The 14,823-nt window shown below is 39.7% G+C and overlaps 1 protein-coding gene across 1 annotated transcript in view; it reads right to left on the bottom strand.

Moving 5' to 3' along the window:
• The window catches only part of DYNC1H1 (dynein cytoplasmic 1 heavy chain 1), a 45,148-nt gene that overhangs the window by 16,017 nt on the left and 14,308 nt on the right, over window positions 1-14,823 (bottom strand). The window contains exons 23-48 of the mRNA XM_005520123.3: window positions 14,103-14,276; window positions 13,235-13,400; window positions 12,966-13,154; window positions 12,696-12,884; window positions 11,732-12,014; window positions 10,318-10,418; window positions 8,651-8,810; window positions 8,141-8,384; window positions 7,761-7,944; window positions 7,068-7,280; window positions 6,661-6,899; window positions 6,394-6,550; window positions 5,768-5,995; window positions 5,304-5,534; window positions 5,051-5,191; window positions 4,573-4,806; window positions 3,775-3,981; window positions 3,558-3,679; window positions 3,022-3,187; window positions 2,618-2,781; window positions 2,226-2,355; window positions 1,319-1,452; window positions 953-1,067; window positions 667-828; window positions 376-590; window positions 85-289 (exon numbers count right to left, since the gene is read on the bottom strand). Of these exons, the coding sequence (XP_005520180.1) occupies window positions 85-289; window positions 376-590; window positions 667-828; window positions 953-1,067; window positions 1,319-1,452; window positions 2,226-2,355; window positions 2,618-2,781; window positions 3,022-3,187; window positions 3,558-3,679; window positions 3,775-3,981; window positions 4,573-4,806; window positions 5,051-5,191; window positions 5,304-5,534; window positions 5,768-5,995; window positions 6,394-6,550; window positions 6,661-6,899; window positions 7,068-7,280; window positions 7,761-7,944; window positions 8,141-8,384; window positions 8,651-8,810; window positions 10,318-10,418; window positions 11,732-12,014; window positions 12,696-12,884; window positions 12,966-13,154; window positions 13,235-13,400; window positions 14,103-14,276 (4,753 nt within the window). The remainder of the gene's footprint in view (window positions 1-84; window positions 290-375; window positions 591-666; window positions 829-952; window positions 1,068-1,318; window positions 1,453-2,225; window positions 2,356-2,617; window positions 2,782-3,021; window positions 3,188-3,557; window positions 3,680-3,774; window positions 3,982-4,572; window positions 4,807-5,050; window positions 5,192-5,303; window positions 5,535-5,767; window positions 5,996-6,393; window positions 6,551-6,660; window positions 6,900-7,067; window positions 7,281-7,760; window positions 7,945-8,140; window positions 8,385-8,650; window positions 8,811-10,317; window positions 10,419-11,731; window positions 12,015-12,695; window positions 12,885-12,965; window positions 13,155-13,234; window positions 13,401-14,102; window positions 14,277-14,823) is intronic.

The raw sequence follows: 14,823 nt of genomic DNA, 5'->3' as shown, positions 1-14,823 counted from the left end.
TGCCAAGGATTATAGTTTTTAGGAAACTGGTGAATGATGCCATGGCGTAGAGGTAAGTGTAAGTTAAGCAGTGTAATAACATACCTGGTGAAGAGTCTGATGGACAAACACACAGCTATTAACAATAGCCTCCCTATGCGATGGTGGCTGTGGCAGTTTATCATACACAACTGGCATGTAATCAGGCACAATGTAATTTGGTTTCTCAAGATCCATTTTGCTTGTGAACTCTTTGCCAACTTGGTACAGTGCCTCAGTTGACCAGTCTCCAAACCAGTTCAAGACACATCTGAAATACAAAGCATTTGTGAAGACTTCCCCAAAAGTAGTTTTTTAATGGTACCTGTAAAATGTGTTGGAGTATGTAGCAATTACCTGTTGAAGAGTGCAGGAGAGGTAGCTGCCCTGTCCTTCAGGCCCTCAGAAGATGGATTCATAGTGAACACTACATGGAGATTGCGAATAACTTGGCTGGTGAACCATTTGTAGAGTTCTTCATGTGAATCTAACATTAAACCTTCTTTCTGTGCTCCTTCTTTACACTGAGTCATGAGGGTAGCATATTCATCTCCTTCAAAGAGACCAGGAACCTAATTCAAAAGACAATTTTGTTGTAGTTTATGGTTGCAAAAAGGTGCAAAAAATACTTACTTAAAATCTTCTTACCTCTCCATTGGCTAGGAGAGTGTTCATTCGCTCCAAGAATCCAGAATCCAAGACGTTTGACTCATCCATAATAAAAGCTATTTTTTCATTTTTACAGCCAGAGCGTCTCAATACTGTCCTAAGGTCTTCATCAAAATCTTCACCTGTGTATTTTCTGTGAACCTGGTAAGTGTTAACACTTTGGTCATTAACATTTTGGTTTATCTTTTAATGGGATTTTAGGGGTCAATATACAAGGGGGAGTATTGACTCACAGGTGTTTAGAAGTTAAACTTAGCACACCAACCTTGATTTGGTAGACACTCAAACCATTCATCCAGGCAACAAATCTTGACAGGGTTGTTTTCCCTGCTCCACTGACTCCAATTAGCAGCAAGTGGCCCTGTGGCTGACGGAAGATTCTGAAAAAGAACACAACCAAGTGTGATTGATAAGTGTTAGCAACTTACTGAAGCTTTCCCTAGAACACCTAAGCTTCAAGTTACTACCAAAACTGGCACACCTTTCCAGATAGTATCCTGCTATCTGGAGGCTGGCAGTTTATTTTCTATAGACAACGAGACCATGCTCCATTACTCTGGACTGAAGCTACTCTGGTTTAGAGTAACTCTAAATACTGTTTATATGAGCAGCACCAATTATATAAACTTACCGGTCAATTCTTAACACATGATCCAAGACTTCATTGAACAGGACAAGTGGTACATCAAGTTCTTCTTCATAAAAGACCTTAAGCCTAGCCTTCACATAATCTCTCAATTCTTCCTGATCCACTGGAATATAATCCTAAAAGAACCAGTCAATACAGTATGGAAGGTGAGATTACGGGAATTTGTTTAGGGGTAAATTTATGAGTACCCAAAAGCAGAACTACTAGAATACTTAAAGTAGCAATCCTCTACAAAAGCTTAAGAACGTTGTACTCATTTAACTTGCACAGGAACATGTCCACTGCCTAGAGTGCCACAGGTAGCAGCATGGGGTTTAAACACTGTATCTACTGAACTTACCATAGGCTGAGCCCATGCTGCCAGTTACCAGAGACTGGGAAGTAGCACTACAGACTTACTTCCTTCTCCAATTTATTTTAAACAACTTTTCCTTTTTTACTATTGGCCAGAGATGGGTAGCAAGCTAGGTGGACTTTTGCCTAAACTCACCAGGATTTGTACAGGTTGCTCAGATGGATCAATTCAGATTATAAGAAACAGGTCACCAGAAAATGTGTAACACCAGTATTGCTCAAGGGTCACTGCCTTATCCAAGAGATTCCATAAGGAATAACTGTCACGTGATAGAGTCACACTATTCTTGAGAAACAGCATTTTATACTGCCTTTACATTCCATGGTAGCTCTTACACCAGCATTCCTGGCACAGCAGCTACTAACTTTGTGGCAGAGTTCACTTCAGATAATCATAGTAAAAATTTCTTGGGGATCAATTTAACAGCATGATGGGCACCGATTATCACTTTAATACGGTCACAAGAGCTGCATCACTCAGCTGCATCTAACCAATTTAATTCTGGGGTTTATTTTTTTTTAAATTTTAACTTGCCTTTGACAGCCAGTTGCTGTACAAGATAGGTCTGCTCATTGCCTTTTCTTTGTCAATGTTGGGGAAGTGTTTCAGAGCAACCATGTCAATGTTCTCATCAGTCCAGCGTCTCTCCTCATCTTCTACAAGTCTGGATAAAGAAGTAAGTCAGTGAGTACATTCCTCTATAATGGGAGGACATGATCACACCACATGGCAGCACTATGGAGTATATTTCTGCTTTGTACAGATACAACTCCCAAGAGAGTCAAGCTGGAGTGAAAGGAAATACTCTCACTGGTATTCCAGCTATTTAACATATAAAGCACACTTCAGTTTGACATTCTAACGAAAGTTGGCAAGCATTAGGCAACTTTTTATGGCTTTGCTTCCCCAGCTCATGAATTTTTTACCTGTCCTGGAAGAGACGTAAAGCTTCGTGGGCCCAAATCCTGATAAGCCCTTCAACTGGTAAGGTTTCTAGTGGTCTTAATGCTTCGAATATACCTCTCACCCACCGAGTCATTTCACGAGGTGAGTAGATGTAGTGTGGCTGCGTGTCTTGAGTGAATCTCTCCTAAAAATTTAAACTTAATTAGTTACTTTATCTTGAAATTGCTCCATATTTTTTTACAGGCCTTGCGATTGCAAGATATTACTCTGACAAGATAATTTGGTCATTTTTGCCAGACCTCAAGTAATTAGTTGAGTTCTTGTACATATATTATACATGTGAAAGGCTAACAACACATGTTAAATGATTCATCATAGAAGAAAGCCTTCTAACTGTAGTTTGGAGTTGCACCTAACAAGTTACCTGAGACATTGTGTAGAATTCTACCATAGCAGCAGTGAGAGGTTCTGCATATGTGCGAAGTGATGGGATCAACCTCAGCATTGCACGATTAAATGTTCCATATATCTGAGTAAGTGAAGCTGGTCCAGGATAGTCCACATAAACCACGGGAACATGTCGTAAAAATCTGAAAGATTAGCATATTACACAGTACAGGAAGTCAAATTACTATCTGCATTCCCTTCATTATCTTTCACCAAAATTAAATAACTGCTTGATTCAAAATAATCAGCAACTATTGTAGTTGGTTTGACTGCTCCCATTCTCAAGTGTTTCAGACAGGTGATTCAACAGTCTAAAACTGAGTCCACTGCCAGGCTGTCAAGTTAGGAGCCAAACAGCAGATAGTGCAAAAGCAAGGAACACAATTTCAGCACAGCTGTTGTTAAACAAGTGTTGTTAAAAATTGTGTAAACAATCTAAGAACAGATTACATAATCAATGCTTCAGTTTTGATTCCTGTACCATTGTTACCTAGAATTTACTAGACACATTACCTATGTGACAGAGGTTTTCTTCCAGGATCAGTAGGTGGATTACATGCACCAACAAACTGAATTCTCTCCAGTTTCACCCATGTCTGGTCAGATGTACGGTAGAATCCTCCATGTTCCACCATCTGGAACAAAAACAAAAATAAAATCAAATCAGTGGAACATTTTATTTCCCTATAGGTAGCTGCTGTGATGCAGTAGATTAGGAAGAAAAACAAACCTGTCTAATGAAGGATATGACTCTCTGTGTGCCATACTTATCCATATCTGGCAAGTTGATTTCATCACAGAACAGCACCAGCCACTTTCCTAACTGCACAGGAGCCAGCACCACTCCATTAGGGGTACGCCTGTATTCACAGTAGTGGTCAAAAGTTTTCAACAGCAGTTCTGGAGTGGTAGCACTTGAAAAGTTGAGTCCAACCACCTTAAAAAGAGAATAGTGAAAAAAAAATTAAAATACACTAAGGACTGAAAGAGTGTATCAGGAGTCCTGCTATGTTCAGCTGTTCACAATGCAAGTACATATACCATCCACGTTACAGGTATACTGCCACATATATACAGCCATACACAGCCTAGATACTCTGCTTCCCACTGCAGCTTTTCCATTTACTATGCAGCAATGCTTCTTGCCTAACCCTGTATTTTGAACATCACAGCCTCATGTAACTGTCACTCCACCTAAATACACAGAAGAATGAGAGCTACTCTTAAACATTTGCACAGGTTTTTAACTGAACACTCAACGCAGGCAGGAATGTCCCTCTGTTACTGAAGTGGCAAGAGAAGAAAGCAGCTTTAGGCTAAGGAACTTGAGAAATGAAATTGTATTCTCCTCAACATGATTTTTATTTTTTGCTATATATACACATGACCAACTGAGGTAAAGCTATCACTGAGTTCTGGCTAGGAAATAAATTCCATGCTATCTTTAATCTTAAGAAGATTAAAGACTTGCTACTACTCTGTAATTCACACACCCATGTGCACACACACGCACACAACTCTCGTGTACCTCCATGTCAGGCAGAGCTCTGAGAGCACTGAAGAGGGTCATGGTCTTTCCAGAACCTGGTGGACCACAGAGCACCAGAGGTTTGTGTTCTGCCAGCCAAGTGTACAGCAATGCTTCATGGCGAACTGTATCTAGGGTTGGCACTACAACATCAGGAGCTGCAACTTTGTGTGTTTCAACTTCAATCTGAGGAACTTTGGATTGCCATGGCACCCATTCACCTGTAATGGACACCTAGAAGCACAAAAACTTGATTAGAGAATTCAGAACAGGAATCCTGTTCAACCTTAATTAAATTGATTTTTTTAAGTGACATCAAATTTGATGTGCTTATTTAAACAAGCAGCTTGTTTGTTGGAGTGTGAAAATGTAAAATTTAAGACAGTCTAGAAGTTTATTCTCCAGGTTTGTCTCCAAAACCTAAAGCATGCTTTTAAGAAAATGAGACAGCAACATTTCTAGCACAAGAAAGGTTTACCTCATAATCAATTATAGGTATGTTGGGCGCAGTTGGCAGTGGCACAGTGGTGATCCTCCTAATGTATTCTCCCAGTTCCGCTCTCATTTTCAAACGACTGTCTCCGGAAAGAGACCACAGTATCGCATAGACCAGGTACCTCTGGAAGAAGCAACAACAGCCAACTATTGGTTTTAGAGTAATGGAACAAAGCTCAGTGAGTAACTCAAATCTAGGCAAACACAGAAGTCATGTAGCAGCAGACTGCACTTACCTGGATGTAACGCTCCAGCTGGTCTATCTGCATGGGGAAGTCAGGATGGTTGGCATTGTACTGGGCCACGTTGCGGCAAGCCTGGTGCAACATGGAGAACAGAGAGCCAAGGCAGCGCAGGCGGGTGAGGTCCATAATGTGCTCCAGCTTGAAAGCGTGTTCAAGTGCTTTGGTTACCAGGCCGTTGGATGTGAAATATGGCTGCATTATTGTTGCAGCATCTCTCTGAATCTGTTGAGGGAGACAAACACTGCTCTAAGCATTTGCTTCTCGTTTGACTACCAGACAGAAAAAAAAATGTTTAAGGTTTGCAATGCTTCATATTTAAAAAAAGAAAAGAAAAAATAAAATATGTAAAGAAGAAGTCAGATTTTCTATGACAGGCTGTCATAAATTCTACGTATGGTGTACCTGTGAGACAAGCATTTTTACTACTTTATTCCATAATGCAATCTAAGTTATACCTGCAACATTGGGGATGCTGCTTCTTCTCCTTCATCTTCTTTGCCCTTTCGCCTGCGCTGAGCTTCCTCCTCACCTTCATCCAGAGGAATGCTTCTTAGTCTGGCCAAGAAGTTATTGAATATCATGTCTGTACTGAGAACATCCTCACTGAACCAGACCATACCACACCTTGACACAGTAGCCAAAGTGGCGTATTTCAGATCCTGTACTTCAAACATGATACGCACCTGAAAAATAGAAATTTAAAACAACACTTATGAGTAAGAACAACCAACCAAGATCAAAACAGTACAAAAACCCTTTCCCTGAAAAAAGAGACCTTTTAAAATATGCAAATTTGTATTTAGACTCTGAATAATCAACATCAGCATTATATGGTCCTAAGGCAAGTTCATCATTATTGACATTTACTGTAAGATTTATATAATTCACATTTTGTCTTACAGGGTCAGAGTAAGTGTAACATGAAATGTTTCCACAAAAACCCCTTACCCCAGCAAACTGTAATCTGAACTAAGTATTGCTTTGCTTGTGATGAGAAAGAGGCACAACACTAGTATATATTAAATTAAACCAACAAGCTTATATACAGCACATAAACACAATGTAAAAAAAGTAACATTACATTTGGTGGGAGGCTGAGACGTTCTCCATTTGGCAGAGTCAGAAGTTTGTTGTCATCCAGAACAGAGTTCAAGTTCTCAACCCATTCAGGGTCTACATCACCATCAAAGATAATCCACTGACGTTTTTGTAGTTCACCTCTCACATTGTCTATGATTCTATATTAAATGAAATATTCATTGAAGTAGAGAATTAAAACTCAGTCAGGTGAGGTTATCCTAGGTACAAATATTCCAGCCATTTTGTATTTGTGCTATTAAAAACTTACTTTCTCAGGACATGTGTAAACAAGCCATCTGTCCATTCCCTGGTATTTGGATCCAAAGTACCATAGAGGTGATCTTTGCTGATGGCTTTTGGATCTATAATGTGAGCAACACCTTCCACACCCTCCAGCCGTTCAAGGGCCTTCAGAAGTACTCTCCAGGCCATGCTCTTTCCACTTCCAGAGGGACCAACCATCATCAAACCATGATTTATCTGTGTAATCTGATACAGCTGAAGAACCTGTTACACAAGAAATAACGTACCAATTAACTTCAGCAGTTAATCTAAGCTTTTAGGTATTGTTTGTTTAAGATAAGAAAAATTTAAAAGCTTTCGACTCCATAATATAAAAGGAAATTTAGTCTTATACATAAATTTCAGCTCCACATTTTCAGTTTTATATTTTACCTTTTCAACCCACATGCCACCAACTTCTTCTCCATCACCATAGGTAAGGTACATTTCCTGACACACTTTCTTAAGTTCCTCTCTCAAGGCTGTCATTTCTCCACGGTGATACTGTACTCCAGGGAATACATCAGAAAGGAGACTGAACAGCAGTGGAATGTCTTCTGCAACCAGTTTTGGTACCATAGTTTCACATACACTTTGGATCAGGATCTGCAGAGAGAGAGTCACATTTCATTGAAGATTTTTTTTGTAAGTTCACTTTACCAAATGTGTTTGACAAGGAATACTTCACAAAATATTTTATTGATTAAGTATGAGACCAGGGTAGTCTTAGTCAAAACAGCTATTGATTTGGTTTCAACTTTGGAACTACCAAATGATTTCTTGTTGATCTGCAGTTTATATAAGTCTTTCTTATGTCTCTTCATTATGCTTTTGGAATTAATTGCTGAAGATGCTGAGTAGCAGTAAGTGTCATGGATGCACCACCTCCTGTGAATGCATTTTTCACTATGATTCAGGGACTGAGAAGTCATGTTTAACTTGGTGATTTCAAGCAATCAAATTATCTTTGGTAGCTAACATTTTGTTCACATGGCTTAATACTAAATGGTAAACACTGAAGGATTACTTTTGTTATTTAGTGTGCATCCTCTACTACAGAAGTAAAGAATTTTGCACACACATTACCTCTTGCTCTGGCAAGTTCTCAGCAATTTCTCCCTCATCAACAACTTCACCACGCTCTTCCTTCTCCCGCTTTATCTTCTGAATCCTCTCCCTCTTCACATTTCCTGCACTAACTAGAACACTCTTCAGTGCTCTCAGGCCAAAATCATAGTGACTTTGGGAGGACAGCTGTTCATCACAAAGCCTAAGAAACAAAACAGACAAAATACAATTTGCTTCTCAGTATGAACCAACATAACACTCGGTAAATATAATTTTTTACTTGAAACTATTGCTTAAAATTACTTAATTACTTAAAATAACTGCTGCACAATGTGCTTAGTGAGTTGTAAAGAATGTAAGTTCTATTGTTACTGACTGGAGACAAACTTGTTACTCACTTGAAGAATGGTACAATCTTATTGGCAAGAACTTCTGCAGTACGGAAACCTTGGGAGTACAGCATGACCTGGGCAATCAACTGACGGTCTGGTTTTGTCATTGCCAAGCTACGGAACAACTTCTTCAGATTGTCAGGCAGATTAGATCTGCCTGCATAGCCAGGATTCATGGTGATGAAGATTGCCATGTCAGGGCTCACTTTGACTTGTTTGTTCAGCAGCTCACAGGTAATAGGTGTTGCAGCTGAAAAGAGAGTGCATTTAGTTATACCTGAGTCAGTGATCCATCACTCTGAGAACTGAAGTCATACGTTATTCTATTTTAGTTTCCTAGAGTAATGGACAGCAGGTTCTCCAGTACTGCAATTCAAACAATATAAATTTCTATGAACTGAAAGTTACATCAAATATTTAAGTTTTGCAATAAAGTAGCTTCATCTTTACATTATTTGCAAGAAATGTAGCTGAGCAAGAAAACAACATGAAGAACGTTAGAGAAGAATTACATACTCTTGTCATAGTTGGGGTTGGAATGCTCTCGCAAGGCTTCCTGGATGCACTGAACTTGCTGTGAAACTGCAGAGAGCATTCGCTCCTCCAGTCTGTTGAACTCATCAAAGCAGCCCCACGCACCCACTTGGCAAAGTCCCACAAAGATGCGTCCCATTGCCTGCATGGAGAGGGGAAAATTCACTCAGTTGCTTCGGCAAAAGGAACAGAGAAGTCCACTTCATATAGTGCATCCAAGGCAGGAAGAAGCTGTGTTTATTTGTAGGTTACTGTATTTGTAGTATTTTAAGAGTTATGAAAGGGTTCTGAAGTTCAGCTTTCACTGCTTCACAGAACTACAGAAGATGATCATAGCTCCCTATTACTACCTACCGAACTCAGTGTACTGCTCCAAAACAGGCAAACTAAGTCCACTGCATAATGTTTTGCTTGCTGATACCATTAATGTCAGGTGCAGTTCTAGTCCTTTATCACAAGCAGGGTACAAGAATTACAAAACATTTCCGAAGAGCAAATTGGATGGCCAGAGTATGATAACCTTTCTACATAAAGAACAACCCTTAAGGTAAGATTCTGGAGAAGGCAACATGAGGGAATGTGACGGAGGTCTATAATCTACTGGTTTCAGATGAATAGGAATCAATTATTGACTGTCTTTTCTACTACAAGAACTTAAGCATCATTAAAAAAAAACCAAAAGAAGCTGCCCTTTCATGAAGTGCGTAGTAATTGTGCACAGTGGAACAATTTGGTAAAGATGTTATAGAACCAAGTGTGCAAGTGGATTTAAGGGAAGAAATGATACATGAAGAAAAGGAGCATGAACAGAGTAACACACTTATTCTGGGACATCCTGATTGTCTTAACTGTCAGATGGAGGAAGGGAGCTGGGGCAAGGAAGGATCACATTATCTGTGGTATTAATACTTCCCCTTAGGCATTTTCTTACAGTTACCCCTGCAAGCCAAATGCTGGCTAAATGGAATCCTGATCTGGTCAAAATACAGCTGTACAGAAAAAAATCCACACATGGGCAACCTATCAGAGTCCGTAAACTTTAGTGATTCCTTGTCCATTTTTTATATTGTTTTTTATCTATACACTTGACCAAGGTTTTCATCTGAAGAAAATTTGCTGTGTTTCAGTTTACAGAAACATCTCATCTGGTTCTAAGTTTGAAGATATCATTAATCTTCAAATATCTGGATAAATTTTCTTCGTTTTGAAGAATTCTTCACATGCTGAGGTAAACTGCACAGCTGTGTTGTAAAGAATAATTTGGTAACAGTACAGCTACTTCAGTAATCTCACTCTCATCTGTTCCTCATTAAACCAGTACTATTAATTCAAACTACATAGTCTAATATACTTTCCTAAAGCCAGGCTTAAGTCCCTGCTCCTGTACTTCCTCTTCCTTTCCCTCAACTTGCTGTTACAGGACTACCCATTCAAAAACCCAGAACCCAGGCTCTAGCAATGTTCCATCCCACTTCTGCTTTAGGCATTTTTTTTTTGTTACAGAGGTTCTACATGACCCACAGATACCAGCTCAGTTAGGATTTACACATAATTATCTTGAAAATAAACACTGTTGGCCGTTTCAGGGTTCTGAAGAGATTCCTACTGCTTGTTACCAAAGACTACATTGTTTTAATCAAACAGCTTACCTGGAAGTCAAATGTTTCGTCGCAGTTGAAAACCAACACAAAGCGGCCAAGCTGATGTCCAAGAGCTTTAACAGATTCTGTTTTACCAGTACCAGCAGGACCTGTTTTTGAAATGGGATGGACATACTTTAGAGTTTATCATCCGAGTAGCACTGCCGGCTCATGCAATCTGCCAGCATGTGGATTGTGAAGGTGCCTTTTCAAGAGGGTTCAAACAAAACCTAAACTATTTCAACTTCCCCCAAAAGACTACTTTAGTTATAAGTGTTCTGCATGTCCACATTAACACTGTATTGTGGGGCTGCACATCCTTTCCCCAGTCCACCCCCTAAACCCCATCCCAGGTCACACTACAGTCTCAGGAATGCTTGTTAGGCTTTGTCCTACATTAACAGCACCAGTTAGCTCCCCTTGAGCTTATCAGAAACCCTCTCTGCACTCACAGCTTCTGCTGTCTAACAAGCTACTGTTTTATTTTTTCTGTCTGAACAACAGAGCATGTAGAATAGTATTTCTCTTGTTTGACTTTTCAAGAAAAGTTCCAGTAACTACCAACTTGGATTGTGGCCAGGATGGAAATTTACTGCTGACTAGAAACAGTAACTTTGCAGCTCTGTAAACAGTGGTCCTAAGTGAGATCCTTTGACATCTCCTGGACTGCAGCATGCAGCATCTCCCTCCCAGTGGGATGCCTCCTGGAGCTTGTGATCCCTCCAGTACGCAATGAAGGATTGCCACTGAAAGCTGACAACTGAACCCGGACTGACCTCCCCCCTCCACTGACACCCAACCCTGCATTTCTGGAGAGATGCAAAGACATCTGATGTATTTCACTGAACTCAAGGGGAATTTTTTATAGGTATATCTTTGCACATACTTCATGTCTGTGTGCTTTATGAGTGCTGCCAATTTAGGTCTATAATTAAGCTAAACTTTTCATCAAATTACTGCTGTGCTTATAGAAAATCCTACTGAATAATTTTGTTTTAAATTAATCAATTGTTCAAGTACTGCTATTATTGTATTGTTAGGTAATTAAGTGTTGCTAAATCTTTTACACCTAAATTTGATCCAGTCTAAAGCTAAGTTTGGCAAGGGAGCCTTGTGACCCAACAGTAGTCTCTCTTACCCCTTTGCATCCCTTACTGTTATCCCTGCTTATCCTTCTGTGTCCCCAGTCTCCACATAAACAATTTTAGATTTTTTAAAATCAGATTTCTCCTTGTGCGCTTTATCTATATATTCTGTAAGTAATAGAATGAACCTTGCCATAGAATTTTTTGTGCTTTTACAAATTCATATTAAACCTGCCTTTGCTGATACCTCACTGGTGATTCTTTAAGTGACCTAAACCACTCATTCTCATATATATTAGAGAAGGTAAGAATTTTATACACTTGTCTCACAAACTTACCAAACGGTGACCCTCCAAGTCTTGCCTCCAGGGCTTGTGTCATTGTCAGGTAGCAGCGGTCAGTGAGAGGAGTCTGCACCAGCTTATCCTGAACCCCAAGGTACTCAAAACCATAGTTGAATTTTGCATTTGCCATCTGAATGGAGAGCTGTTGCAGAACATCTGTCTGCTTTGGGTCAAAGTAGAACCGCATTTGGCTAAGCCACTCGAAGGATTTGGAGTTGTCGATCTTGCTTTTGATCAGTGATCTTGTAACATCTCTCTGGTGCACCAACTCAGTGATCTGGAGAATGAAGTAACTTGTTAAGACCACAACAATAAAAGCCAAGAAAGACATCCTAATAAAGACAGGAATCCTACAGCTTCTCAGATTAGCACAGTGAATTGCCATCACTTAGAAATCATGACCTAAAACCTGTCTCTGGTTTAAAATCTCTTGCTACAAAGCCAAAACTAGTAATATCACCTACTGTTCTTAATGACTTTCCTAGTTTACAGCAAAGCACTTTGGCCCAGTTAGCCTGTTAATCCATTACACTACTGAACTTGGTATTTTACTTGCCAGAAACCAGGTATTTCCCTCTAGAAATAACCCAGGATGATTTTAATTCTCCTCCCACCTCCAATCCCTGTCTACAAACAAAAGCACACTATGATTACAATAACAAGCAACTTAATGACAAATTTCACATTTCTATGAAAAAAATCAGTAACTTCCATACCTGGAAGATCCAGTTTCAAGATCAATTCGCTGAGATAGCCTATAACATGGTATCATGCATTAAGCTGACTAGAGTGAAAAAATACCACCACCTACATTAAGGATCAAGCCTTTAAGTAATTGCTTAATTTGCACAAAATCTCTTCCTGGAGGAATATTAAGTCTTAGACTAATCAATTTTTTCCTTAAAATTTAAAAATGTGCACCTGTAAACTCTGAAAAAGAAAGGAGTTTTTTACTTACCAAATGCTCCAGTTTCCTTCTGCGAAGGGGTGGCTGCTCCATCAGCACAGAGTCTGCCAGGACATTGAGTGTGACCTCAACATTGGCTAGCACAGACTGGAGAGGACTGTTGTCTCCACCTCCACCATTGAGGGCTGACTCCACGTTCTCAGACCAAGCAATCTGGGCTGACAGCACAACAAGCTGAGCCTGTGTAAAAAAACCTCATCAGATAGTTTTCCTTGCTGAAGTAACCAAGCTGCAGTATACTTAAGTGTTCCACATTAATACCTGGTATTTGTCAATCCAAGAGATGTAGACTGCTGGATCAATTGAAGTTGCTTTTCCAAAGATTTCTACTTCAGTAACAGACTCTGCAAGCAATTTAGCAAGGGTCACTCTCATTTCTTTTTCAACAAGAGTGAGCCACTCATTGATCTTGGGATGTTCTGTGATGGAGACGGGTGTTTTGAACAGCACCTGCAAGTATTAAGAGTTTAAGTCAGCCCACATTCACCTATTTTCGTAATTTTATTTTGAAAGAAATACTGCAGCTATACCTCCTCTCCTTCACGTGAGGATATTCCAAGAACTACAGAATTGTCTTCATTGAGAATAATGCTAGAAACTCCAGCAAACATTTTCTTGAAGTGTTTCTGCAACTTAGCAACATTTTTGCTGTTTCCGATGATTTCAAGCAAGTCTTCATCACCAACAAAGTAGAACCTATTAATTACATAAAATTAGATCTATATCAGAACTCCAACTATCACATTTAATTTATAATTTGTGCTTCATCCATGGCCACTACAAGCATTTCCTCAACACTGCAGGAGTGCATGAACCATTTGCTAGCAGTTATACCTCAGTGTTATACCTCAGTGTCCACATTAAGTTCATACGGTCTGCACCATACAGAAGTGTATACATGCTCCACAGTGTGGATCATTTTCTTTACTAATCCATCTCTGAAATACCCACAGTAGAGTTTGGCACTGAATTGCCTATCAGCCATGAAGAGCTCCTGCTCAGTACCTCCCTCACTCTTACTTTCTCATGCGATGTGACAAACTAGTTGAGGACTACAGGTAAGTCAAAATCAATGACCTGAATACTGGACTGTGACAATTTGGACACTATACTTCAATCAAATGGCAGAAGAAGCTCTTCAAGTTACAGAAATCAGCTGCAATGGTTCCTTAGGCAATATTCAAAATCCTGTAACCAGCCATAGAAGAGCAAGTAAAGGAAGTTTCAGCCCCACTTCCAGAGAAGCATCTGTAACTGAATTCTGAATATAGACAATACATATTTAAATGGTCATAACATCTCATATATGCACCACAGAAGAACTGGCAGAGGCTTTACAGAGCAGTAAACCAATTCCTGCACAGAAACTTGAGATTAATTCAGGAGTCAACTGCTTACCGAGGGAAAGAGGACCTCTCCCTTTCCAAGTACTCTCCCAGTGCTTTCTGTATCTTCCCAAGTAAGTCTGCCAGTCTTTCTAATGATCTCTGCACACCTTGAATGTTAAGAACATCCATCACAAGTGGAGATTTGGACACCTTTTTCATGAGTGCCAAAAATTCAGTGCTGATGCTGCAAGTAAAATAACACAATACATTAGTGCAAACTCAGTAACCACAGGCCTACAGAACACTAAAGTTATTTGTCTCTAAATGACCACCTACCACTAATGGTTGCAGCAGCTCTAGGGAGCACAAGCCTAAATTCCCCAAATTCCTCTTTATCTACCTCAAGCCCACAACAACAAAATCTAACTTCTTTGTAATGTTCAATCTACGAAGTCCAGGGCAGGTCTAGTTATCTTTACTTCCTGAGGAGATGCATAAATATGATTCTTTGATCTGACGGCAAGCGTGTGTGTGGAACAAGTACATATGATCAGACCAGCTAAAAAGAGAGGAAGTAAATAATGTTTAAAGGGCAAGATTAAAGGCAGCAGCAACAGAAATCAGCCTGTTTGCTGCAGCCACAATGCCAGAAAAACCCTTGAAGTAACTGACTGGAACTAGCAAGGAAAGCACCTGAGTCCAAATCATCTTCTAAAAATTGTACATCAGCTTGTTTACTATAAACGTTTTCTGTCATAGTTGCACATCTTGATGAACTTGTATCTACAGCA

This window comes from Pseudopodoces humilis, chromosome 7, assembly GCF_049639895.1.
Source record: "Pseudopodoces humilis isolate 2021_Gansu_Grassland_sample_001 chromosome 7, ASM4963989v1, whole genome shotgun sequence".
Taxonomy (NCBI): domain Eukaryota; kingdom Metazoa; phylum Chordata; class Aves; order Passeriformes; family Paridae; genus Pseudopodoces; species Pseudopodoces humilis.
This window is presented reverse-complemented; position numbering and strand designations above follow the sequence as displayed.